Source organism: Pavona decussata, unplaced genomic scaffold (assembly GCF_977016875.1).
Source record: "Pavona decussata unplaced genomic scaffold, jaPavDecu1.1 SCAFFOLD_87, whole genome shotgun sequence".
Taxonomy (NCBI): domain Eukaryota; kingdom Metazoa; phylum Cnidaria; class Anthozoa; order Scleractinia; family Agariciidae; genus Pavona; species Pavona decussata.
Window position 1 is genome coordinate 5,303,446 of NW_028145504.1, and position 25,433 is coordinate 5,328,878.

The following is a 25,433-nucleotide window of genomic DNA, read 5'->3' on the forward strand; positions in this document are numbered from 1 at the left end:
ACGTCTCGAGCCGGCTTCGTCAGAGCGAATATACGAACTCGCGCTAGAAACGTCGCCACTCATCACTAATTACCTCACCAACTCTGTATTCGTTTCGCCGACGGCAGACACTAACCACCCTCCCTCCCCCCCCCCCCCCCCCCCACTTTTTTTCCAGTTGCAACTTATTGGCTTCCTCCGGTAGTCACATATATGCATGATGGGAGCATACGATTAGTCTGGGAGACGCCTGGTTCTTAAAATATCATGTAAAAAATATATTATTTTTAATACTAATACGCAACACTTTCGTGTATGGTCCAGTCCATGAGGTGGTCCTAGAACTTGCTGTTGAACTCTACAGAGAACTCAAGATTTGTTTAGTGCAAATCGGTGTAAACTTTTCTATTTTGGCTTAGAACCTTCCTCCTGAACGACCAGCAAATCCTGACCACAAACATCCCTTTGCTCAGCTGAGATTCGTGTGGAAACGACATTTAGGTTACTGGTTGGTACTCGCGGCTCTACCGTATGAGTGAGTGAATCCATTTCGTATCCGTTTGGCCGTTTGTCCTTTATTTGAAGTAGCTTATGATGGTTCTGAACTAGAATCAAAGCACTGAACATTATCCCTGTTTATCAGTTTAGAGGCAAACATTTTGTTCCTCATTGGGTTCTGTGTCGTTCCGTTTGATGAATATCAGTAAGTACGCATAGCCACACAGTTTTTTTTGACGATTTATTAACCTTACAATTAATAGAAAAGATGCGTTACCCTAATCTAGCTAATAAGCAAGATCACTGCAAATATTTACAACAGTTGACTGATAGACGGACACTTATCAGGGGCACCCAACGGATCGTTTAGGTAAATTTTCTGTTCGAAAGGCCCTTGATCTCCTACAATTTTCTTAAGGGAATTTTCACCTCGAACTTTTGTGATATGGGAAATGTAAGGCCTAGTATTTTTGGATTGATAGAAATTTCGTTTAGGGTGCCAAAAAAAGGTCAGCTAAGATTTTTGGAAAGGAAATAAGGCCTAAGGTTTTCGGGAAATGGACAAGGATGCCCTTGTAATTTCGAAAAGACTCAAGCTCCCCTAGAACGACCGAACAGATAAAATTATATTATAGCGCGGCCTGAAATGAACCTACAGGGCTTTAAAGGCACTCCAGATAGACTAAAATTGCGTTTCAAAGGATTTGAGAGAAAACTTTCGTTGGGTGCCCCTGACTTATTTGTGTTCGGCGAAGACCTCGGCCTGTCACTGGTCTCGAAAGTTCCAGTTGACGTAATACTGAATTAATATGCATACTAAGTTACTTGTTTGCTTGTTTGCTGACGTTCCACCGACAAAGTTAACCCTCTTGAGCAGATCGCCCCGGAAAATTTCAGCAGCTGAGGATAGTTTAGTTCTTGAGACTGCTTTTGTTGAGTTTGTGATTTGATATAAGAGGTAAGCAAAGATTAAGATTGCAAGTTACGTTCACGATCTTAGTCGCTAAATTTAACAAAGCCAGTTAACAGTGTCCGTAAAAATATCGAACAGACTGAGAAAAAGTTTCAAAGGCTTGGCTTATGATCTGTGATTTCACTAGAAGATCATTTTGGTGTTAATATGAAAGGAAAATCAGCCGACAAAATTATATCCCTTCATGTGTTTATCTTAATATTTTCGTGAATTCTGCACCTTCGTGCTGTCTAAAATTTCTTGAATGTCAATCTCGATCAACCCGCCTAATTCTGTTTAAAATACATTTTTGGAGAATTGAACTCATTTTGCAATGCCACAACAAGAGAACTTTGTATGTTTTCAACGTGACAGCTATTTGCAACCATTTGCCAGATAAAAATTTTGCAGAGAGTTCCATGAAACAGTGATAACAGAAAGCAGACGCTTCACGGTTGTGAACCTACGTGGCGACAATGGAATTCCCGGGTCAGCCTCCTCAGTCGTTTCCCTTTCGAGAGTGGACTACATTGCGGTATACAAAGACAAATGTTTGGCTAATACGTAGACAAGAACGTTTCACTTTATGAGAGTACTTAAAAAGTTGCATGCTTTTTAAAACAACTTCGTTGTTTTAAGCTATCAAGTATTTCAGGGGAAGATTTTCGTTATGGAGACAACTCATACGGAAAAACAGTAACAAAAATTCATAATCATGTATGTACAATGCAAGTTTGTTATTCCAATGCAATTCATAAACAAATCCTTTTATTCTCTAAATAAAAAAATATATATTATTGTAAGGCGTTGCGTAGTCGACAATAGAGTCTCAGAAGAACCCAACGGTTTAATAAGGATTTAGTTGAAAAGAAAATCGAAAATTTTTAATCAGTAGGATGTCAGCTAAAATTTCGTTACACTGGAGACAAATTCCTTTCGTATTCGAAGAGGCAAATATGTCGTTAAAAATACGAAATGGGGTCAACTAGCATCTTCACGAAACCAACAACCGCTCGTAAATTCGGAGAATAATAAGACTGATCCTGGTCCCTAAGACTTTCTGTGACTTAAATTGTCAGCTAAGGCAACCGAACGAGTAAAACTGTATTAGATCACACTTAAATGACTTTAAAAGGATACAAAACGATCTGGGAGCACAGCAGACAACATTTGAAATGTTCTCGTTTGGCTGCATGCTTACTTTGCCAAAATTCTGTCGAGTTTCTTTAGGGGCTGATCTTTTTCAAATATCTTATTTTGCATGCTTCAACACCTCACTGAGTAATGACCATGAAAACTATAAATTTCGTCATGTAACATAGGTTTCGTCTTTTAAAACCTCAAAATCACGGCTTTTCTTTTACCTTGTTCCTGAAACCAAATTTTTTAATCGAGGATAATTTTCATGAAGTGGCCATGGAGCAAGGTCGTTCCTCGAGAGCGCACGTCATACAGGTTCAATAATCTAATCGGCTGAGGGAGATCAGATTTCAAGAGTGCAATTTTCTGCTCTGTATACGTTGCAAGCTGATCTTGAATACCCTTTTGTGTTTTATATAAACGACGAACCCTACTTTCACACTAAAGGAGCTAACGAATTGCACTGATCCGTTCCTCAGTTTGTCACGCTGAGAATCTCAAAATCTAGTTTTTACTGATTTGTCTGCATTGGTTTTATCGTAGCACTTAGCAAAACTTTATTGTATGCCCCAATTTATCAGATCACCATGGCAATCTACAAGACAGCTTTTATCTTCTTCATTTGCGTGGTTGGTTTGGCATCTTGTGTTTCTTCAGGTAAGTGCCTTCCTTTTGTCGAAAATAAACAGTATATTTATAACAACTAATAATCGAAGATTAGGGAGTGCTTTCGATGTCATCAGGATCTCTCTCCTTTGCCAAGTTGGTGATGTTGTCATCCGCCCCTGCAAAATCTCCGGGTGATGTTCAATCAACGTTGTCCCATACAATCTCGACTCCAATCCGTCCCGCGTTCTTCTGACTACGTCGAATGCAATGTTTTAATTGAGCATTATCGGGATATATATATATCTTTGACTACAGTCAATATGGGCGAAACTAAAGGAAAACAAAATTTTGTGCGCATGTCATTGACTCAATTTAATCTATTTTTTTTAATATTTATTTTTTTTATAAGAATCAATAACGATTTTGAGTAACATTTTGAAATGAAAATAAGCGATATTAAAAGGAAACAAGGCCGACGCCATGTCAAGAGCTGTTCACTGAAAATCTTAAGCATAATTATAAGTAACGAAGATCAAAGTCTCAGAGTAGATAGATTCACGCAGATTGAGTCAGATTGGATCTTAAAAGGCTGTTTAAGTTGGGTAATAAATAAATTACATTAATCAATGAATTATTTATTTATGAATTTATTTATTTTATTCTATTTTTTATTTATTTATTTATTTCTTTTTATTTTTTTGTCAGTAGATATCAGACCGAGAGACACTGGCAAGGATGAGATAGCTGTGAACAGGTACGATTTATACAAAATCTATTTTTCTATTAAATAGTGGGTTGTCACGACAAGATGTTGGACAGACTTCCTCTTTCAGTGTAAATCCAGTTGTATGCGGAAGTTACAGAATTCGGTTGAGTTAAATGAGTGGTTTACATGTAAACGGAATATTTGTTCAACTGAATAATCACTTTATTTGTTCTTGGACAAAATTGGACTGAGCAAAGGCATTGAATTTATTTGTGAAAAAAAGTCAAAAAGGACAATTCAACAACAGTGGAGGAAATGCTCTGTTTTAACAAGTGTGGAAGAGTACCTCTTCTTACAAGGCGGTCTCGAACGCAGATTTTGGAAAACATGGTGTATACAGTGTTCGACGACAATTCACTTCAACTCGATTTCAGAGAACAAATAGTAAATGAGTTTTTCTATGCCTGTATGCTTTCTTATAATGTTATTTCTTTTCTATAAGTTTTTAATGTAAAATGTGTCATTTAAAAGACAGCATGGTAGAAAAAAGCGGTAAGTGATACATTAATTGGTACAGTTCGATCAAGTAATTATAAGGCAGTTCTCGTATAAAATGAATGAATGTATGAATTAATTAATTAATTAATTAACTAATTAATTGAATAAACGAACGAACGAACTAACGAAAGAAATGAATGAATGAATGAACGAACGAACGAACGAACGAATAAGTGAGTGAGTGAGTGAGTGAATAAATGATTGAAATAACCAACGAACTAACGAACGAACGAACGCACGAACGTACGAAGAAACGAACGAATGAACGAATGAACGAATGAACGAATGAACGAATGAACGAATGAACGAATGAACGAATGAACGAATGAACGAATGAACGAATGAACGAATGAATGAATGAGTGAGTGAGTGAGTGAATGAATGAATGAATGAATGAGTGAATGAATGAATGAATGAATGAATGAATGAATGAATGAATGAATGAATGAGTGAATGAATGAATGAATGGATGAATGAATGAATGAATGAATGAATGAATGAATGAATGAATGAATGAATGAATGAATGAATGAATGAATGAATGAATGAATGAATGAATGAATGAATGAATGAATGAATGAATGAAAGAATGGCACACAACCCTGCCGATTTAGCAGTGAATTTTTGCCTAAAAATCTACTCAAAACCAAGTACCCTAGAGTTCCTCAGAGATATTGCTTTATAAGAAGTAGAATTCCGCAGAAAGTCCTTGTAATATGATCGGGAGTAAGAGTAGCCTTTGCTCAAATTGATTTTTTCGTTTGTTTGTTTGTTTGTTTGTTTGTTTTCAGAGAAAAGCGATCAGTGCCAATCATCTACGATATCTACACCCTTGATCACTTCATCGAACTCGTCGAAAAGATTGAACGCCACACAAGTACAAATGGCGATACCCTGAAGAAAATCGCAAACTACATCCGTCGCCTTGGATACGACAATGATCTGTTTAACATCCTATGCGGTCAGGCCGATCCTCTGCCGGGAGGTGTGCTGAATTCCGAGGAGGTACGCGTCCTGACCCAGATGGTAACCTATAACTTTGATTCGAGCTCCAATGAAGAACAGGGCGTGGTTCGTACGCAAGACGGAGAAACTATAGCAATGGGTCGAGTTATCACGGGCATTTGCGCAGGTTTGGCTCGTGATAAGAGCATCTCTCTGAGAAAGTGGACTACTGGTGCTCCATTACGAGTCGACAATCTTTACGCTGCCACCATTGCTCATGACCTTGCTGTGAGCGCGTTGTTTAGCAAAAATGCTGGTACATCAACTCTGTTTGGTCCCTTAGGAGTCTGGTCTCCGAACACTAACTGCCCTGCAGTGCATTCTTTAAATATCGGCTTAGTTACCAAGGCAACTGACGCAGTGATATTGGGTGATATTGATGGGTTCCTTCTTGGACATGGTCTTCCCGACTGGGAGAGCAGAGGAGTGCGACTTGGTCAATTGCTGAGGATGTACTACGGCTCAGGTACCTTAGGCCTTATTGCGACTCACCGTAAAAGTCCTATCAGGGCCTCCTCTCTAATAAGCCCCCCGTTTGAAGTTCAGATTTTTTAATACCCTCCCCCTCCCATCTCGATTTAGTTCCCACCCTCCCCTCTCCTTTGCATCAGTTTCAAAACACAAAATAAATAATAGTGATAAAAATAATCGTTTGTCTCAAGATGTAGCCACTTATTACAGTCAATCCACATCACGCGTAGCCAGTATTTCTGTAAATGAAATGATCATTCGAATTCCTCTTTGTAATATCCGGCATTTGAATGGAATCTTGAACATTTCTCTGGAAATCTTTCCGAAAAAAGACGCATTAACTTAAAAAAAAAAAAAAAAACTGGTTGAAAGTTCTTGGGAAACAATTATTATTCTTGAAATACGAAATGAAAAGAAAATTCATAGCTTTATACCGTCAATAAACTAGGGAAATTTCTACGGGAACTCTGAAATCTCGTTGGCGATGTTCAAAACTGGCATGTACATTTCAAAACTCCGTTCAAATTTAAAAAATACCGCGGTCACGCATGACGCAGATTGACTATAATAGGTTGTAGATCGCGGCGTTTCGACTGCTTAACTGCTAGTCTTCATCAGGCGATGAAGTCGACTGGTACTGCATTACGTATATCACATAGGTCGGATGTGATTGATGGATTTCCATACTCGTTGCTTCGGGCAGGAACTGTGGCCTGAGCAGTCCACAAGTTGCTTCGGTCTCCGTTCCTAACCATTGGTTGCAAATAATTTTTGTCATTTTGTTCACATTCTGATCTGTCTGATATATGAACAATTGATTCAAACTAATAAAGCAGCGGAGATTCTTGCGATTGTCTTTCTTATCGGGACAGATGGTCACGAGGTTCACTTACATAAAAATGACGTCATCACGTCACCCGGGCGGAATACCGCTGGAACAGTGAAGCTGCTTTGTTATTTAATTTTCCCGGTTGTCTTATAGAACCCTCGCAAACGGCTTTGGTTCTCTTCACGCCGTCTCGGTAGCGGAATGATATGCTATAATCTTATCACAATAAAAAGCAGACACCGTAGTTACCGGTAATTATTCTTTCAATACAATTGTAATTTTTGTGTTTCGAACGTTAGTTAAGTACCAATTTGTCCTTTGAACACAGGTATTTTGTATGATACGTCCTACGCCAGATGCCAGCGAAACTCCAAATTCAAAAACTTGGTCAATGTGGAAGACCTTCTTGAGCAGATTGAAGGATTTGCGTACGCCTACTACGACAAGCATTCCTCACAGCTCACTAATGTCAAGAAAAATGAAATCTCTACTCTAGCCAGAAATATTGACGAAAAGTTTTTCCCCTACTTTGGTGAGTAGCAAGTTTAAAATTATTTTTAATTATCCAACAATAATTTTGGGCAAAAGACTAAGAAAGTTGCTTTTCCGTAATCCCATATCCTTCTACTGGTGAAAGGCAACACAATTTTTTTTTCCAGGCGGAGTACGTGGAATATCCTTTTTACTACTATTAAATACTAAATCATGGGATAATGATATTCCAGAGTAATTTCATTGGGCGATCAACCATGAGACATCAGCCATTATACCATATGCCCGAGAAATGGTGGCCATGAAATCGTCAGAAGTGTCCAGAAATGCACGCTTATGAGATTCATGAACTGTATGATAGACATCACAAGGTGTCCCCTCACCTTAATTCTCACTAAAACACACATAATTCTGTCAAAACATGAAGTCATATGAAAAGGACAAAAAGTTTTGTTTTATATGAGGTACCCAAATTCAGGTTTAGGTGCATTTCTGGACATAAGTGGCCTGACTGGTTAGTTCGTTAACGGTATGTGCAATTTGAGAGATAAGTTTTATCATACTCTGCGCACCACTTTCGAGGTGATTATTTTTTAAAAAAAGATTTTGCAGCACCATCTCTTTAAAATGACGCATTCGATTAAAGGACTGGCCGGTCGTTCTGGCAAATGGAAGGCGCCCCTAGAATTTAACAGCAAAAAAGGAAGAGGAAATTGTATAAGCTCGGAGAAATAAAGAATTTTGTACCAACTACTCTATCAGGTATACAATTACCTAGTGCACGTGTGGGTTAAAAGATAGCCAGCTCAACTTTACTTAGGCAATTTAATTTGTGTCCATCAAACGAACACTCGTTGCGTTTAATTATGAAAGCTTACTACAGAATTACTGCTAATAACGGCTACTACAGACTAAAAAGAATCTGTACGAGCTCGAACGGCTGAAAGAATGATGGTGTAGCATTTAATTCGACCTGAATACGGGCCCACAAATGAGGGATTAAACATTAATTAATGTATTAATCTGTGTTCGAGAAAGAAATACTCGCTGTGTTCTTTATGCGAGTTTAGAGCGGCTAAAAAAAGATATACCGAATCGAATTTTGGCGGCACGGCTAAAGTGTGACTACGGATGAAGCGTTTTTTTGAGCGCCGCATGAAAGTGCTGAAATTCTCTGTTTTATTTCCAGATAAGATGACAAGGAATGTAACATGCAGCACTGACGAAGACGAAGAAGGCTAGAAAAGATTTCGTGATATGCTATAATAATTGGACTCAGAGGCGGCGGAGCGTTTTGAAACGTGGGGGAGGGGGGAGGGGGGAGGGGTGGGCTCATCTTTCACCCAGCCATGCGCATATCTTTACTCAAATTTTCCAAAATGCCCTTTGCGTTGTTCGTTGGCACAAGCAAACCTCTTTGCAATCTTTAAAGTGTCTAGTGTGTCCGTAATCAATTTGTGACAATGCTTCAGTAGGCAGTTGTTCAGGCGGTCCTGCTTTATGGTGCTTCTTAGCTATTTCTTGAGTCGTCTGAGGGCGGAACTGATGTGCGCTCTGAAGTTGCGGATGCTACTGGTAACGTCAAATACATCCGTAAGAGTTTGTGTACCTCTCCTAACAGTGTTTTGGTGAAAGGAGTTTTGTTGAAAGCTTCGCACATGGTCCGTATATTTGTAACCTGGCGTACTTCGGGAAGAGCAGTTCTCAGAGTCACTGCATCAAACCTTTTACAACATATTATTTCGCCAAGCGGGATGCTGGTAAAACGATTTATGAAAAGATCACGAGATTGAATATTTTGCCAATTTTTATGCTGCGCTTTCGATATTTTCGGCACCGAAACGTGGGGGGCTCTGCACCCCCACCTCCAAAAAAATTGTTTGGGGCGTTACAGCACCTCCCCTGCTCCGTCGCCTTTGTAATGGTTGCACGGTATACCATAATGAACCGAACCAGCTTGTGTAACTTTGATATAACTAAATAGTGACTAACTCGCTAGCGTTTCCAGCAGTAGACCTGAATCTTCGAAGGCCCTAGTTTCACTGGAACCCTGACAACCTGCAGCTGCACTTAGTTTTATTAGAGTTGGGATCATTGTTCTGTTGTTCGTTCTTTTGTTCTTTCGACAAGACATGTAAGACGTTACAAACGTTGCAGGTCGCCTCTTTTCCCTGCACTGGCTGCATATGTGCTGCGTGTTCTGATTGGTTTATTGGGGTATAACCGTTTAGTGCGAGCTCATTTGTCATTGGCCTGAGTGACGCTTTATAACGATTCCATTTGTGACTTTCATTGGTTCCAGATTGCGAAATTCCAGCCAACATTGTATTTGTCATGGACGAGTCTGGAAGCATTAAAAGCTGGAACTATGAAAAGGAGAAGAACTTTGTAAGGTTAGTTTCTATTTAATACTTTCATTTCCTGAAATGCTCAAATTCAGAACTGTGTCAGATTATGCTCAGATGTTCAAACCAATCAGCCTCTTGAAAAAAATAACGTTAACGCTAATCGGAACGAAATTTATGTATAGCGCGTCTTTTAAACGAAAATGTTAATCAAGAAAAGAAATGATTGCGCCGGCCGGGAATCGAACCCGGGTCAACTGCTTGGAAGGCAGCTATGCTCACCCCTATACCACCGACGCTGCGGGTACTGAGAATGGTTTGTTTATAAGTTTTAATATTTTCAGTTCTAAGACGGTTCACAGGTTGTTCCTTAGTTACAATACACTGAAAGAGTGTCAAAGTCATTGATGCTGTACCCAATGCAATGTTTAGGTTGAGAATGTGTCTCTAAAGGAAGTAAGAAGTAAAAAAATACGTATTGCTATATCATACATAGGGAAAACACATTGTAAGACACAATACAACAATGTTTGAAAGAGAAGTTACAAAATGCTTCAATAATCAGTTGAAAACGACAGTTTCAACTTATCTTGTCCTCTAAATTTATAGCAAAAAAAATCAGCCAGGTTTGGGCTCCCTGCCGGGTTGGAATATTTAAAGACAACTGGTTGATTAATAAGGTGTGACGCCTGGTTGAAAAGAACTCAGTTTTGCTTAGGTTCCACCGAGATTTGAACTCGGATCGCTGGATTCAAAGCCCAGAGTGCTAACCATTACACCATGGAACCAAGCACAAACCTGCCGAATATATTTTTGTCCTTTAGAACCTTGGTGTTAGCAGCGCTTTACTATCGTAACTTCATGATAAATGCAATAACAAAAATGATAGTCATCAACATCATCATAGTCAGGAAATATTTACTGCGCATGCCTCATCAGGGGCACCTAAAAAAACATTCAAAAATAATATAAATACACAATGTAAGATGTAAAATGAAAAAAAAAAAATACTTCAGAATAAGAAAAAGTTAGATCGAATAACAATCTTAATAAAAAGACCTAAATTAAATCAAACTTGGAGAGAAACCTGACCCAAAAAGGTGGGTCCTAAGATTGGGTTTAAAAATAGTTCAGGATTGAATATCACGCAATTCAGTGGGGACCACATTCACCCAAGATGTATGAGAAAGCAATAAGTGATCACAGATATTCTTTCCTTCCAGCACGAGTCATAGAGGAAACCCGCGTGAACCGCTTGAGTTCGTACAGTCAATAAGATTACACGTTTGGACAATACAGCATTTCAAAACAAAAACAAACGACCGCAATGACTCTTGGGTAAAGGTGGGCCTTTAAGATAAAGAAGCATTTACGAAAAGTAAGAAAGTGTTATAAAATAAGTAAACCAAGCCCAATTCTTCAAAGGTAGCGAAATTGTCGTTATGTATTGCAAATTGATTTCCGACAGTAACGAGGCCTGGAATAGGCCAACAAACTTATGAGACATTCAAAGAGCAAGCGAAGTCGTTCCCCACCCCGTTTGTCCTATGCCGTTTCTGACAAAGGACTAAATATGTTAGTTTTTATATCTTGTCGTTGTGGTTCTAAACCGGGATCCACAGAGTGACTTATTGATTTTTCTTATGCGAATTATCCTTCTGGGGGATTCAAATTAATGGCAACCCTTCTTGAATATGGTCTACATGATCTTATCTATTCTGTAATTAAAAATAAAAAAAAAAAACATTTTACTTTCTCCAGGCAGATTATTGAAACATTTGACATTTCACCACTCCAAGCTCGTGTGGCTATCGTCGAATATGCTACCACGGTTTCCCTATCTGTGGCACTTGACAACTATGGCTCAAAAACCAGATTGATATGCGCGGTGAATGAGCTCAAATATGATGGTGAGTGTTGAAACACGCATGAAATACCATCATGCACAAAGACGAAAACAGGACAATAAGGGGCCCATTGGGCGAGATCTGACAGCACAACTTACATACACATGAACAGTAGGGAACCTAAACAACGACAACGGCGACGGCATCGAAAAAGTCACTTGAAAATGTAATTTTTTCACTTTTTTTTGTGCTACTTCGCGATTAAATCAACTCATCCAACTTGTACAAAAACAGCGAACTACCCAGGAACCAAAATGGTAGGCGTGGCGTTCAAGTTAAGAACGGAGAAGAAAAAATTGACCGTCCAGTCTGATAACGTTCTCCACAAAACCTTGAATTTCGCAATTTCACGTTGTTGTTTAAAACGCACGTGCAGAGCGATTGTTTTCGCTCATAAAGTGCCCCTGGGACGAAAATTTCATTTTCCATCTTTTTGCATTTTCGTGTAGAATATGACCTTCTTACTCATGTTACCAAATTTCAATCCTTTACGGCCATTGGAAGTATTTTTTTTTTAGCTTTTTATTCCAGATTTCACGGCCGCCATTACTTGGCATTGTTCCGGAAGTTAAGGCTCAAATTACAGGAAGTGACGTCATTGGCTTAACACGAAAAATTCCACATGGCTAATTTTCATATGGATTCTACTTCATAAACTGTATTCTGCTGTTATCTAGTTCGCAACAGCGAACAGGGGCACTTTCAACCTATATTGTTTTGCGGCGTTGTCGTTGCCGTCCCCGTCGTAGTTGCTTAGTTTACCTGGTATCAAGTCTCACACGCCGAGCCCTGTGGTAGAGACTTCTGAGCCAAGATAGGCCACACCTGCCACCTCCACTGAACACACACGAACCACCCCTTATAAATTTACATCAGAATATCCTGGTCCTTGTCGATGCAGATCGATAGACAAAACAGCCAAAATCAACGGTCTGAGTCCATCTTTTGGATAAAGTGGATTGCGTCATTGTTGTTGTTGTTGTTGTTGTAAGATAAAGTTAAGTTGACGATTCTCCCTGCAATGGAGCCTGTTTCCACGCTGGTTTGTCCCTACTTACCTCTCTACTCACAGTCGTACGATTCAGTCTTTCTTCTTCCTGTTTTCACTGTCCTTTTCCAGGATCCTCCCAGTGCATCTTCCCCAATTACCACCATTCTAATGTCACCACTGTGTGCAGTCACTTTGTCTCTCTCCACTATAATAATTTCATCCCTATCCTATCCTGTGCCCTTTCACAATATGCCTGCGAATATGTCACGGCACCGGGATGATATTAAAGATTATTCCTTTGTAAAGACAGGACCATTTTTTTTCTAATCGATCCTAGCGGGCTTCACGCACACTGCAGCGGCTCTGGATGTCGTTCATCACAATGTGTTAAGGCCCGCTCTAGATAACCCAGTAGGAGATACAGAGACTGTTCAGGTAAGATAAACTCTCCGTTTGATATACTACATCAACACTCGGAACCTCTTATTAAAAACATGGTACCTAGCACTGAACTAGTATAATAGAGCGGTTTCCAATTGAGTATCGTGAAAACAAAACCAAAGTAATTACTCTGGCCAATCGCAACAGATGTAAACAACACAACGAACCAATCAGAATTCGAAGCAAATACATGTAACTGGCGCCAAGCGCGGGAAAACGCGTGCGGCCTAAACACGATTGGTTTTGGTTTGTTTCTCATTGGCTGAGAAAGTGGCGCGAGTTCTGTTAACCAATCACAGAGTGTAGTAATACAAAACCAAAGCAAATGCGAAATTACTTTCGACACTCAATTGAAAACCGCTCTAGTGACAAGAATTTTGTTATTTTAGCTTTCATCACCATTTGCCATCGCAATCCGTCCTAGTTTCGCACAGCAAGTCCTCGTGTCTTGCAACCATTTTCGCTTAGTGAAAGCTGGTGGTTAGCCCCCGGCTCAACTCCTAGCCTGGAAGACCAGCGTTTCGTGCAGGGTATTTTTACCCTATCCCAAAGAAAGTCCATTATTCTAGGGGCCATAAACTTGCTCCCTCCCGTCATTGCAAGCCAGATACAGAGTATCAAAGTCACAGAGCCGGTTTGCTTGTGGCAAATGATTTCTTGGCAGAGACTATAAAAAAAAACGTTTTTGCTTGGCAAAAATCGTTTGTGCATCATCTTGCTTCTTAGAAGAACGTACGAATGACCATATCACTTACTGTTTCTGTTTAGATTGTCATTGTACTCACAGATGGACAATCAAATGACCCGGACAAAACTAAGTTGAAACGGGTTGTGAAGAATCTAAAGAAGGACATAAAAGGTGAATAATTATTGTTTCTGAGATTATTTTTGGGAAAACTAGCTACTGTAGTTTGCTTATGTTTTCAACACTACCAATCTTCCAGATTGGGTCTATTATTAGAAATATAATGTTCGAGCTCAAACTTTGTATTTCTTTGGTATGCTCATGAAACTGAAGGGAAAATATCCTTTTAGGTGGAAATAATATTATTAAAATATTACAAATATCCGGCAATTCTCCGTTTTTTATCAAGGTCAGAAATTTTTTAACTCTCTTTCTCCTGAGAATACTGTACTGGCTCTTCATTTCTCGCGTCCTTTAGGAAAAAACTGAAAACTTCAGTCTATCATCATCAACTACTTATTATGTTAAGGGTGTAAAAATACTTCACTTACCATATTGTCTAGATTTAGTCATCGTTTATTTCTCTGGGAGGGAACCTAAGTTTTACAAGCCCCATGGTTTTTATTAGGTTCGCTCGCCACTTCTTTTCTATCTCTTGTACTTTAATCAATGTAACTTTGTAATCATTTGTAACCATCAGTTGTAATCATTGTAATTTATTAATCATTGTAACTTAATTGTGTGTGGAAAATAAACTAAATAAATAAATAAATAAATTACTCAAATTAAGCAACATGGCTATATCTATAGCAGCATGGTCATATCTTCTCTCATCTCAACTGATGCCTTCTGACGTCTCGTCTAATCTCTTCTCACTTCATTTCATTACATCTTATCTCATCAAATCCAATCTCAACGCCCGAGGCAGAGGAGCTCCTCGGAATTCTCGGTAGGGTTGTATCGTCCAGTTCTCCAAACCTGACGCTATTTCAGACCAAAACATACCATTTTCCACACCCGTTTTAAAACCTGGGCCCGTTTCTCGAAAGTCCCGGTAACTTATCGGTGAGTGATTTTGGTGATAAATGTTTCGTAACAAAATTCAATATTTGTTAGCTTTGAATACTAAACATGTTTTAAAATCTTATAACTCTATGAAAACATTGGCCAAGTAACATGTCTGTAATCACTGTGTAATCGGTGAAAAAAAAAACATTTAACAATATATTTATCGGGCCCGTTAAGTTACCGGCCGGGGCTCTCGAGAAACGTGCCCCTGGCCTCTAAAATCCCGATAACCGTTTTCAGACCTTTGTTGTAGCGTAATTAGGCTTCGGTCCTACTTTGCATCATTGCCAAAGTAAAGAATTGGTATACGTAAAATTCACCCGAATATTCAGCTCGAATGATATATTTTGGATACTTCTGTTTCTCTACTTTTCATTTGGAGTTGAAACGACAAATATGTTTATATGCTGTCGTGGTTCCCTTGAAAACCATATCCGATCTAAGACCATAATGGCCGAAATCTATACCCGTTTTCAGACCAAAACGGCTCAAAAACCATACCCTTTGGGGAGGCACATACCTTTATAGCTTATATAGGGGAGTACCCCCCCCCCCCCAGGTCTCAACGCATCTCTTCGCATCTTGCCCCATTCCTTCTGACCTCATTTCATCCAATCTCATTTTAACTCATCATACATGCCTATACTTTTTAGACTTAACTGTGATAGCTGTTGGAGTCGGCTCGAACATCAAACTTAGTGAGCTGAGATTTATCGCGACCGACAAGAAAAGGCACGTATTTACCGCAACGAACTTCGATCAACTTCTTAAGTTGGTTACATCACTGAGAAAGAAAGCCTGTACTGGTGAGTTCCAGTGTATCATAGTCTATTAGTCCTTAATATGTTTTCGTACCAAAAGCGTTCGTCGAATGTGAGTAAGGACTGGCACACACCCGCTCGCCTCTAATAATAACTCTTGAGCGGACCTTTGACCTGTAGATAAAAGAGTGGACGCTATGCCGTTGGTTTAGGCGTTGTCTTCTTCTTTTAATAAGACAAGAAACTCAGTTAACTCTAAATTCTCTCTTTTTCCAGAGTATAAATGGCTTCTGACCGCAAACTATTAGCCGCACCTTGCAAAATGCTGGGGTTGGGGGAGGGGAACTTGCGATAGAAGAGCCTGCTCCCTTGGGGGGCTCCCTTGCTTACTCGCGAGTTAACGATAGACCAACATACCACGCAAGAGGAGTATGCTTCATTCTAAAGAATTAACTCACAATTAATTATCTGCGTGGAATTCCTGTGGCCCCAGTGGAAATATAGTCTTCAAACTAAATTGTTTCTCTTTCTTCCTCTTTGTTTGTTTGTTTTTCGTTTTTGTAATCGTCGACCGCTATTAAGAAATTCATAAAAATAATATCTATATCTTGTAATAACATTTGTACGTTTTCATATTTGGCGCGATTGTTTTTCATCGATATGTTACGGGCACACGTTTAAACTGCCTCGAAGTAGCGATCCCCAACACCCCAGAAGAAAGGATTGTTAAACTGTTCCTCTAACCAAAACATATTACACAAATCAAGGTCAATGTCGAGGAAAAGCTTGTTGTTGTTGTTGTTGTTGTTCTTCTTCTTCTTCTTCTTCTTCATCGTGGTAGATACAATAATAATAAAGTGTATTATCGTTAGTCTCACGATGTAGTCACTTGAGAAAAATGGTGCCTCGTAATCAGTCGACCTCATCGACTGAGGAAGATTAGCAGTGAGCAGACGGTAATACACTTTATTATTACAAATAAGGTATTTAACCTAGGTGCTTTTTTCTCTTTACAGCGCCAGTCTACATAGGTTTGAATTTCACTAATACACAGGACACCACAGAGGTTGTGGCGTATGTGTCTCCTAATAAGGCGCGATTCTTCACTCTATCAGCGGAGCATTTCTACGGAGTCAGAGATATCTATATTGATGTAAGAGGTCTTTAGTATTGAGTTGAATTTCTCCAAACATCTGGTGAATTTGAATTATACTTCCAGCTGTACTTCAGGATTATTTACGTTCAGTTCTCTAATCTTGAGATGTAGTCAAAACACACCCAGCTGTTTAATTTCGATGATTTAGTTAAGAATTTTAAGGAGAAACGGTTTACCAGTGCGAATAATTTCCCCTTCCCAAGCCTCTCTCGTCCGTTTTTCGTTTGATCGTATGCTCCAATACAAGCATTTATCAGTTGGTTAAGATAGCGATAAACCCTTTATTTACAGTTTTTGTGTAATATTTAATCTAACGGAGAAACAACAACAACAGGATATTAAATGTGAATTAGGGAGAAACGAAGACTCCAGTAGCTCAGTGGTTAGAGCATCCGACTAGATCACGGAGGATCGTGGGTTCAAATCCCATCTGGGACTCGGATTTTTTTCCGAGTCTTCGCTTCTCCTAATTCACATGTAATATTTAATCTACAAGTGATCACAAATCACTGTTTTATAAAACCATCTCCTACATTTCCTGTTTAACGATGCTAAAGAGTGTCTGGTGCACGGTACTGAAGGAAATTTTGAAATAAATAAAACGACGAAAGAGGGAAGAAACGGCAGAGTATTTGTAAAGTACTTTAAATGCGAAGAAATCATCATCAAAATCTGATTTTAACTCAATCTTACGCGTAACCAAGAGTGTTTTGAAATGGGAGTCGTGAAACCGAAACCAAAGTAATTACTCTAAACAATTACAATATACACAACCAATAATAAATCAATCAGAAATAGCACCAAAAACTTCACCAGTAGGTTTGGGTTTACTTCTAATGAGACTAGAAAATGAAACAATTTTTTTCCTTTTTTCTTTCAGTAATCAAATAGCCTGGTTAAGCAAAACAAAGCAAACGCGAAATTTCTTTCGAAATCCAATGGGCAACTCAATGCATGTTCTTTTTTATATGTATTACAGGTGATACCGCAGTACGGTACAGTCTCAGTCTATGCTTCAAGAATAACCGACACTCCGGGTCCTGATAATTATACTCAGAAAATTGGACCCTCAGGTAAGCCTTTTCTATCAGTAACACTTCAGTTTAATCGCGTTGTTCTAAAATGCTAGCAAAGACGAAAGCGAAAATAATTACCTCTAGTCTGATTTATTGGAACAAAAGAAAATAACGATATTTATACTCACGAGCTCTATTCGAAAGAGAAAACATCAGACCAGTGCTAAGAGCGTAGTTGCCTTTGTTGCCCGCATAACGGCTGATAAAAAAACTGGTTCGGGACTTGATTGGTAAGACGGCACGTTGCATGAAGCCTTAGCGCTTGCAAGCCAAGGCAATAAAGTACTTTCCAAAAAATTTTTTTTATTTAGCAATTTTATATTTATTAGTTTTAATTAAGTACATGCAGTTTAAGTAATTTTCAAGAAATGATCCTGGCTACATCAAAATTCTACAATTGTATTTTCCCATAAGGATTTAATTAAGCCAATAGTTAGGTTTCCTATTAATGTTTCAGTGGCTTAGTTTTTTATGTCACCTTAATTCTTTAAACACCTACCTACTTGCTTACTTACCAACATATCTGCCTACCCACTAACTGACTCACTCACTCTGACTCACTGAGTCACTAACTCACTGACTGACTCCCTAACTAACTGACTGACTGACTCACTGATTGATTGACTGATTGACTGACTGACTGACTGACTGACTGACTGACTGACTGACTGACAGTAATTTATTCAATTTATTTTATACACGCTATAGTAATTTTAACCATTACTTACTTCCACAAAGGAGAGGGAGATAACATGCAGATTCAGTTTACTGACCTTTGTGCTGGTAAGAAAAAGTATCAACAAGCATTACTTTTACAGTTTTTTTAAAGTCGATTTAGACAAAGAGCTCTGTTTCTTTTTGTTGAAAGGCGTTGCTATCGGAACTGAAGCCATAACAAAAGAGACCTGCATTGTTGAGCTGTAAAACCAGAAAACGAGAACAGCGAACAAAGTAAAAAACGCGAAAAACTAAAACATAATTGTTAGTTCGAGGGCCCTCCTAAAAATCATCTTTTATGAGTGTGGTTCCCTCCCTTAAAAATGTTATTATACAGTACGTGGAATCTCGATTATTCAAACCCTCCATCTTTCTGAAGCTCCCGATTCTTCGAAGCAATAGTTGTTTCCCTTGAATTTGCTTCAGTCAAATTTTTACCTCCGAATTTTGAAACTACCGATTTTTGGAACCAAATTCAGTTTCCCTAGGAGGTTCGAAAAATCGGTTTTCCACTGTAATAACAAATAATAATTCTGACGTGGGTTAGTTTAAAGGGGCAGTATCATGGGAGATATCATGATTTTGGGCAAAAATTCGCTAAAATTAAACTTTGGTGCTAATTAATTTCTAAATCGCTAATTTAAAGAAATATTAATAGTGATTCTACTGAGACGAAAGGTTGAACCAAAATATAGTACAACCGATTTTTATTGCGTTACGACAGCGAAAATCGAAAACGTTGGCGTTTTCAAATTTGAATCCATTTCTATTTTGGTCATATGCCGGCGAAAATATCCGTGGATAGTTTCTTTGCATTCTGATAGTCTTTTAATGGCATTTTGGTTATTATATCTTAGCTGCTATCAACTGAATAGCGTCTTTTCGATTTTCAACGTGGTACTAAAAATGGCGTAAGACTGTCCCTTTAACTCTGCTTTGAGCAACTGAGCATTGGGCCAGTTAGATGGTCTACGTCCGGGGTCAGTTTTTTTTACATGATTTTGTCTAAACCGTACAGAAAGAGAAAGTAAGTACTTTTACTCGTTTAAGGAAATGCTCCTAAAGTGCCAAGAAAAAAGATATCAAATAATTTTCTCAAGAAGAGAGAGAAACATAATCAAGTTTATCATCTTTCCAAAGGGAAAGTCCTTTTTCAAGTTGCAACCCCTTTCCATTCTCGCCGTCCGTGGCCAAAGCCATTTATAAATAATTCCAGTTCACTAGTATAGTAACATTTAACAAAACTGCATCATTATTTCAAGGTATACATTGTGGTGTGTCAGAGGTACCCACTGTTTTATTCCCGTGGACATCTGTTCGTAAGACTTTAATAGCCTCAGAAATTCAGATTTAGTCGTAAAGAAAATCTACAGTTTTCTTCGGGAAAATGTCAACTCAAAATTTCTTCCAGTGCAACGAATTCAACCGGGGCCACCCAACATTGGTTCCGCCAATCACAGGTCACGTTTACAACAAAGGAGCTGGCTTTGGTAGTTTGTAAACCAATCAAAAACGAGAAGATTGCTTTAAATTTCAAAGTGTCGGTTTTATTGGTGGCCCCGGTTGAGTTCCATGCACTGTAACAATGGAAAACTAATTGCTTTCGTCTTTTAAGGATGTGAGAAAAGGTCAGCTGGTAAATTTGGGAATAAAATTGCGTTTCATAAAACGTTCTGCAACTTTTTTTTTTTTTTCGGTTAATTAAAGCATCCGAACAGATCAATCTGTATTAGCTTACATCAATATGTCTTTATTGAAAATGGCACGAAACGATCTGGGAACGTTGCTTAAATGTTCTCGATGGGTGCCCCTGAAGTGTAGCTTTTGGCTGTTTACAGTGTTACTAAATAAAGCTGGCATAGCCCCGTAAACGGATCATCCATAATAAAGTTTCAAGTGACTGAGGAAACAATAAGAAAAGAGGGGCGAGTTAAATTTAACACCACCGACCTTCAGAACGAACGAAACCTGACCATCGCGCCTTCAAGGAAAACTGCGTATGTAGGACCATAAAATAGAGTTTCTTTTAAAATGGTATGATATGTTGCAGGGTACAACTCATCGGAAACATGCCCACCAATCAACATCGGAATCTATGGAGAAGCTTCATCCCTAACATGTGCGGGTTCGTATCTGCTTTGCCTTCCTTATCACATTCTCTCTACTCTGACCAGCATAAGGATATGATAAGACTACTTTATTACACCCATTTTGAAATCACTGGTGATCCTTGCAATCTGATTGGCTCTCAACAGTGCGATTTATTCCCAAATTGCACTATTTTTTTTGCTCTAAATAACATCCTTTCTTTAGCCCATCAAAATGGAAATGAAGGAACAAAAATAGAATATTAAAATTGACAATAAAACTCTGTGATTTCAAAATAGGTGTAATAAAGTGGTAATTGAACTTTGTGTCGTGCAATTTTGGTCTGAAATCATACTTGTGATTTCAAATCAAACTGGCGCTGCGCGCTCGTTCGATTTTGAAATCACGCGTATGATTTCTGACCAAATTGCACTCCACTCAGTTCAATTACCATTATTTAGTAATGCATAGGGTTATAGAGACGCAAACGATTCACGACGGTCTTCCAAGTCAAGGGGAATAAAAACTACATAACTGTTCCTCAGTAATAGCTGTTTGTGTTCAAACCATTAATAATTCACGAAGCGGAAACAGAGGACAACACCACCCTGAAGGAGGTTTGGAAATATGATCTTAATTATCATAAAATTTGATGAACTTTTTCCTTGGATTTCTCCAAGAATTCTTAAATGGTCTGAGAAGCTTTATCGAACACTCTTTCTCGTGTCCGATATATCACCTCTTATACATGTAACTTGAAAGGGCTAAATCACGAAAGACTGAAGCCAAAAGCGCTAACACTGACCACTGCGTCTCCATTTCTCCACAATTTAATTATTATTATATTATTATTATTATTATTATTATTATTGTTATTATTATTATTATTATTATTATTATTATTATTATTATTATTATTATTATTACCTTATTTTTTCTAGGGACGGAGTTCACTACTTCCCCAGAAAGGAACAATTAACTTCGATTGATGCTAAAAGTATAAGTAAGACCTTTATTGGGTAGACACAATAGACTCTTATCACTCAGCGCCCATGTTGAGTCTCAGGAGAAATAAAAGCTTTGTGTTTGCACGGCTAACTCGCGTCTGGCCGAGGCTTGCCCGGCAAAAACAAAGCTTTTTATTCCCCCGAGACTCAACATGTGATAAGGGTCGAGTGATAAGGGTCTATTACCGCCAAGGCAATATAGTTTTCATTGCGCCCCCAAAACAGTCAAAGAGCCCAGATGTAAATATATGCCCTGGTTTAGCATAGGTTTCCTTTGGATACTAAAATGGAAACTTTACTGTCAAAATGCAAAGGATCACAAATGACAAAAGAGTTAAAAGGGCGGTTTCCCTTCCTAGTATGTCGACATATTTCTAGTTTGACTGTGCGTTTATTTGTTTGGCTAATAAACGTCTTCTTTATTTGTCCGTAGAACGAGACTGCAATCTTCCCAATCAAATTAAGTTCAGGATAAGAAGAGGTTAGTTCAAATATTTTTTGCCATAATTATGATGTTTTATAAGGACAAAAGTGTTGCATTGATGTTTTGTTCGCTTACTTATTCCCTTGGTAGGAACCCCCACAGTCAGTGACGGCGAGAAGACCAGAGTCCATTTGGTCCTACAAGTTGTGTTGCTTTTCATCGGGATCCATTTTGCTTTGTAAGCTGTCATCATGAGCGTACGAAGACGCTGCAACGAGAAAAAAGAGATCAACTTTGCCTTTAACACTTTTAGCTTATTGTATAGAATAAAACTTTGGCGAAATTTCGATGTAGGAATTGGTCATTGGTATCGGAGAAAAACTTTAGACACTATACAGCATTTTCAATATTACACGCTTTACGACCGACAGTCAGGTCGAAACTCCCCGCGCGACCACCTCTCGTGAGTGACTACCGGCCTTTAAGCCGACGACCAAAACACCAACATGTTCTCAGTCAAATCGCAAAAGTTGGAACCTCTCGTAAGCGACCGCATGCAACCACTTTTTGGGCTGAAAGTTTGAAAATTATTATTGTTTTAAACACCGGTACAACGGGTGCGTATTGGATAATAGAGACATTTAGGTTCTAGTACGGGTACGAGTTCGACCACGAGTTTTTCCAATACACAAAGAGCGCGCGCGATTGAACTAGTGTCGTTTTGGATATAAAAGATAAAGATATAGCCGTCGCCATTTTACTACGAGTTTTTGTGAGAACGGCGTAGTGGCGAAAACAAGTCTGCAAAACGTAGGTGATCTCGTCTTTTTGGAATCCCGAAGGAGCTTAGCCATCATCATTGAAAACAACTACGTTAAGTTCGTCGCTCTTAAAGAGTGAAATAAAGCTTTCTGGAATACATCTGTTCTTAGTACTTTGCTAAAAACTTGGAGTCAAATTTGGTATTCGTAGTCGTACTCGTACATGAATCTAAATGTCTCCAATACGTAGTTGTACAACCTATTTTGTGAAAAAAAGGTAACAAGAACAAAGAAACGTTGAATCGATGTTGAATTTAAAGGCGAGTTGACACGACGGAAAAGGAGGAACGGCTCGGATAGAAACAAGAACCGGTCCAATAATTTTTGACCGTTAATACGAGAAATATCAGGGAATGGCTCCGATAAAAAGAGGCACCGGTCCCCAAATGTTGGTGGAACGGCAAGGGCAGTTAACACGACAAAATTTTAGGGACCGGGCATGATTGAGCTCATCAGTGTATTTCGTTTAAACCGCACATGCTTGTGAAGCAATATGGCGACGGACGATGGGTTGTCACTTTATCCGTCGCGTTTGCTGTCCAGAAGGAAATCAAGTCGATCTCTTTTGAAGCAATATGAAACCAAAATATGCCTGGAAGAAAGATTTCGTCGGAAACGAGAATTTAAGTTCATTTTAGTTCTTCGAGCATTAGTAATCGGGCACTCCACTGTGGAAAGAACAATTTGGCAGAAGCAACGCACAAGTGCTTGGTTCTACCTGGCATGCGACCCTTACTCTGACGATGAATGGTATAGAAACTTCCGTATCTCCAGTAACACGTTCCACTTCCTTGTTGATGAACTGCGAATGAACATAATACGTCAAGATAATGTAATGCGGAAGGCCGTTGAAGTGAGAAAAAAGATTGCCTTTTTTCTGTATTTTATAGCCTCAACTGACGGATAAGGGCATTTGTTTCTTTTTGCATTCGTGAAGTTGAAGATGCTTTCTTAAAAATTCACCTCCCTAAATATATTCAAAAACATGTCAATTTCTTCATCGGCCCAAACGTCCTTTTGGGCCGCTTTTATTCTCGATTTCGTCTTCTGCCCCTTTTCTTGATTTTCCGCCATTGCCGTAAGGAAGTAAAGTCGAATACGCATGCACACAAGGGCAAATGACTGGGAACAAAATAGTGCTGGCTCGCAACAAATCAAGTGAAACGGTACGCATGTGTTTACACGATGCTCAAGACGATAAAAGATGGGGTCGGAACCAATTTTTATCCGTGCCGTTCTGCGACGAGACCATAGGCGCCTATGGTCCCGTCGTGGAACGGCACGGATAAAAGACGCCTCGGGTAAAAGTCGGGTACGCATAGTTTACACGAGAGAAACTATCCGTGCCGTTCTACTTTTTGTTCGAACCGTTCTATTTTTTTCTGTCGTGTAAACGGGCCTTAAAATTGATTTAACACACTTTTAACAACCTTTCAACATTTCTTTACGCTTTCAACAATGGTTGAACTACCTGTTCAAACGTCCCCGACATTTGGTTCAACAACTGTGTTGAGCGCATGTTGAAGCAAATGTTGAAACCGTTTAAACGGGTCTTTAAACGGGCCTGTTGGTAACCAAAGATTTGTAGCTACAACTGAACCTAGCCCGGGAATCGCTTTATTGCGTACAGTTCACATGGTACCTGTCAGAGACTAAAATTCATAAAAACCCAGTACTAGAGACAACAAGTTTCAAACCTCTGTACAAATAAGGCTACATGTTTTCGTCTCGACAAAAATACCGGAAATTATTTGGCTCAGCTGTGCTTTATCGGAATGTTTAAAATATGTTTTTGTGACTGCTAACACGATCCGTACCGTGCAAGGTAAGCAAATTTCTTCAGCTATTTGAGGTCAGTAGTTTCTCTTGCCAAAAACCAGAAAATTTTTCAGGCTTGAAACGTTCTTTCCCTGTTTATATAGCATTTAGAAAGATAGTTGCTATTCTCTGGTAAATAAACAAGCTACAAAAATTTTTGCTTCAAAACCTTAGCAAACGTGAGAGGACCTAGTATTACGGCAAAATTGTACCTTGAATTAAATTCAGTAGCGTTAAAAATTTCCCGCGGAGGTGCGTTCATCGCTTGAAAAACTGGAAAACACTGTTTCGATCTCTTGGATCCGGCAAAGTAAAAGCTTGGGTACAAATGTTTGTACAAGCTCATTGCCGTTCATGGACTTCACTCACACTGGTAAAGAAGAAGAGGTAGACAACTAAATCGTGAGTAGAACACACTAAAGTTCCTGCTCTCGTTGTGTTTTAAGCCGTGATAATTTTCATTCGCCCCTTCTTACGGCGATTATGAATCGTGTGAAAGGTTCATTTTATGTTAACGAGATTTCAAATGGCAATGTAATCTACAGTATAGTATAGTATTGCAAACTTGAAAGCTGAATAAATCGTTTTATATCTTTTATCTATCCGTGTGTATCTATTGTTACGTACGTCTGATTCCTGTTCCTGGGCCACGCAAAATTCTCGCCTAAATCCGCGAATCCGCGGCTGCCAGGCGTGTTACCAGCGTCGTTGTGACGCATTAATTGTTGAATTGCAAGTCGGTCTTCAAGTTTTTTGTTTTTTTTTCTGTCCCATTATTTATCCCATGACATAGAGAATACGAACAATCAGAAAGCTAGCAACCCGTTGCATATTCTGCGGCGTGCAACGGGTAGTATTCCACGAAAAAATCGCGGCGTTCCATACGGCC

The 25,433-nt window shown here is 38.9% G+C and overlaps 1 protein-coding gene, 1 long non-coding RNA gene and 2 other non-coding genes across 7 annotated transcripts; 1 reads left to right on the forward strand and 3 right to left on the reverse strand.

The window, feature by feature from the left end:
* The first annotated feature begins 254 nt into the window (after window positions 1–254).
* Window positions 255–22,254, forward strand: LOC146474988 (uncharacterized). Of its 4 annotated transcripts, none has more exons than XM_085116747.1 (17): window positions 255–514; window positions 3,151–3,226; window positions 3,884–3,932; window positions 5,234–5,913; window positions 7,076–7,279; window positions 8,429–8,476; window positions 9,542–9,632; window positions 11,346–11,494; window positions 12,820–12,917; window positions 13,692–13,782; window positions 15,330–15,482; window positions 16,454–16,590; window positions 17,573–17,666; window positions 18,408–18,452; window positions 20,437–20,511; window positions 21,915–21,962; window positions 22,056–22,254. In XM_085116747.1, exons 2-17 carry the CDS (start codon window positions 3,157–3,159, stop codon window positions 22,145–22,147), a joined length of 2,124 nt encoding a protein of 707 aa, XP_084972873.1. In that variant the 5' UTR covers window positions 255–514; window positions 3,151–3,156; the 3' UTR covers window positions 22,148–22,254. The 4 variants fall into 4 exon arrangements, with proteins under 4 accessions (XP_084972873.1, XP_084972875.1, XP_084972872.1 ...); XM_085116749.1 differs by having other exon boundaries at window positions 256–514; window positions 3,887–3,932; XM_085116746.1 differs by lacking the exon at window positions 255–514 and adding an exon at window positions 1,278–1,435.
* On the reverse strand, window positions 9,812–9,883 carry Trnag-ucc (transfer RNA glycine (anticodon UCC)). The gene has a single exon. It is a non-coding gene; the product is annotated as a tRNA-Gly (tRNA).
* Trnaq-uug (transfer RNA glutamine (anticodon UUG)) lies at window positions 10,301–10,372 on the reverse strand. Its single transcript has one exon. It is a non-coding gene; the product is annotated as a tRNA-Gln (tRNA).
* Window positions 22,255–24,582: 2,328 nt separating the features above from the next.
* Window positions 24,583–25,266, reverse strand: LOC146474991 (uncharacterized). Its single transcript, XR_014866121.1, has 2 exons — window positions 24,819–25,266; window positions 24,583–24,756 (listed from the first exon to the last, which is right to left on the reverse strand). It is a non-coding gene; the product is annotated as an uncharacterized LOC146474991 (long non-coding RNA).
* Window positions 25,267–25,433: the final 167 nt, after the last annotated feature.

Bases quoted from the DNA above. Each gene is read 5' to 3' on its own strand.
- LOC146474988 (XM_085116747.1), top strand. From the start codon at position 3,157: ATGGCAATCTACAAGACAGCTTTTATCTTCTTCATTTGCGTGGTTGGT. The intron at 13,783-15,329 runs GTGAATAATTAT...TATACTTTTTAG, and splicing joins TCTAAAGAAGGACATAAAAG to ACTTAACTGTGATAGCTGTT. The intron at 18,453-20,436 runs GTAAGAAAAAGT...GATATGTTGCAG, and splicing joins GTTTACTGACCTTTGTGCTG to GGTACAACTCATCGGAAACA.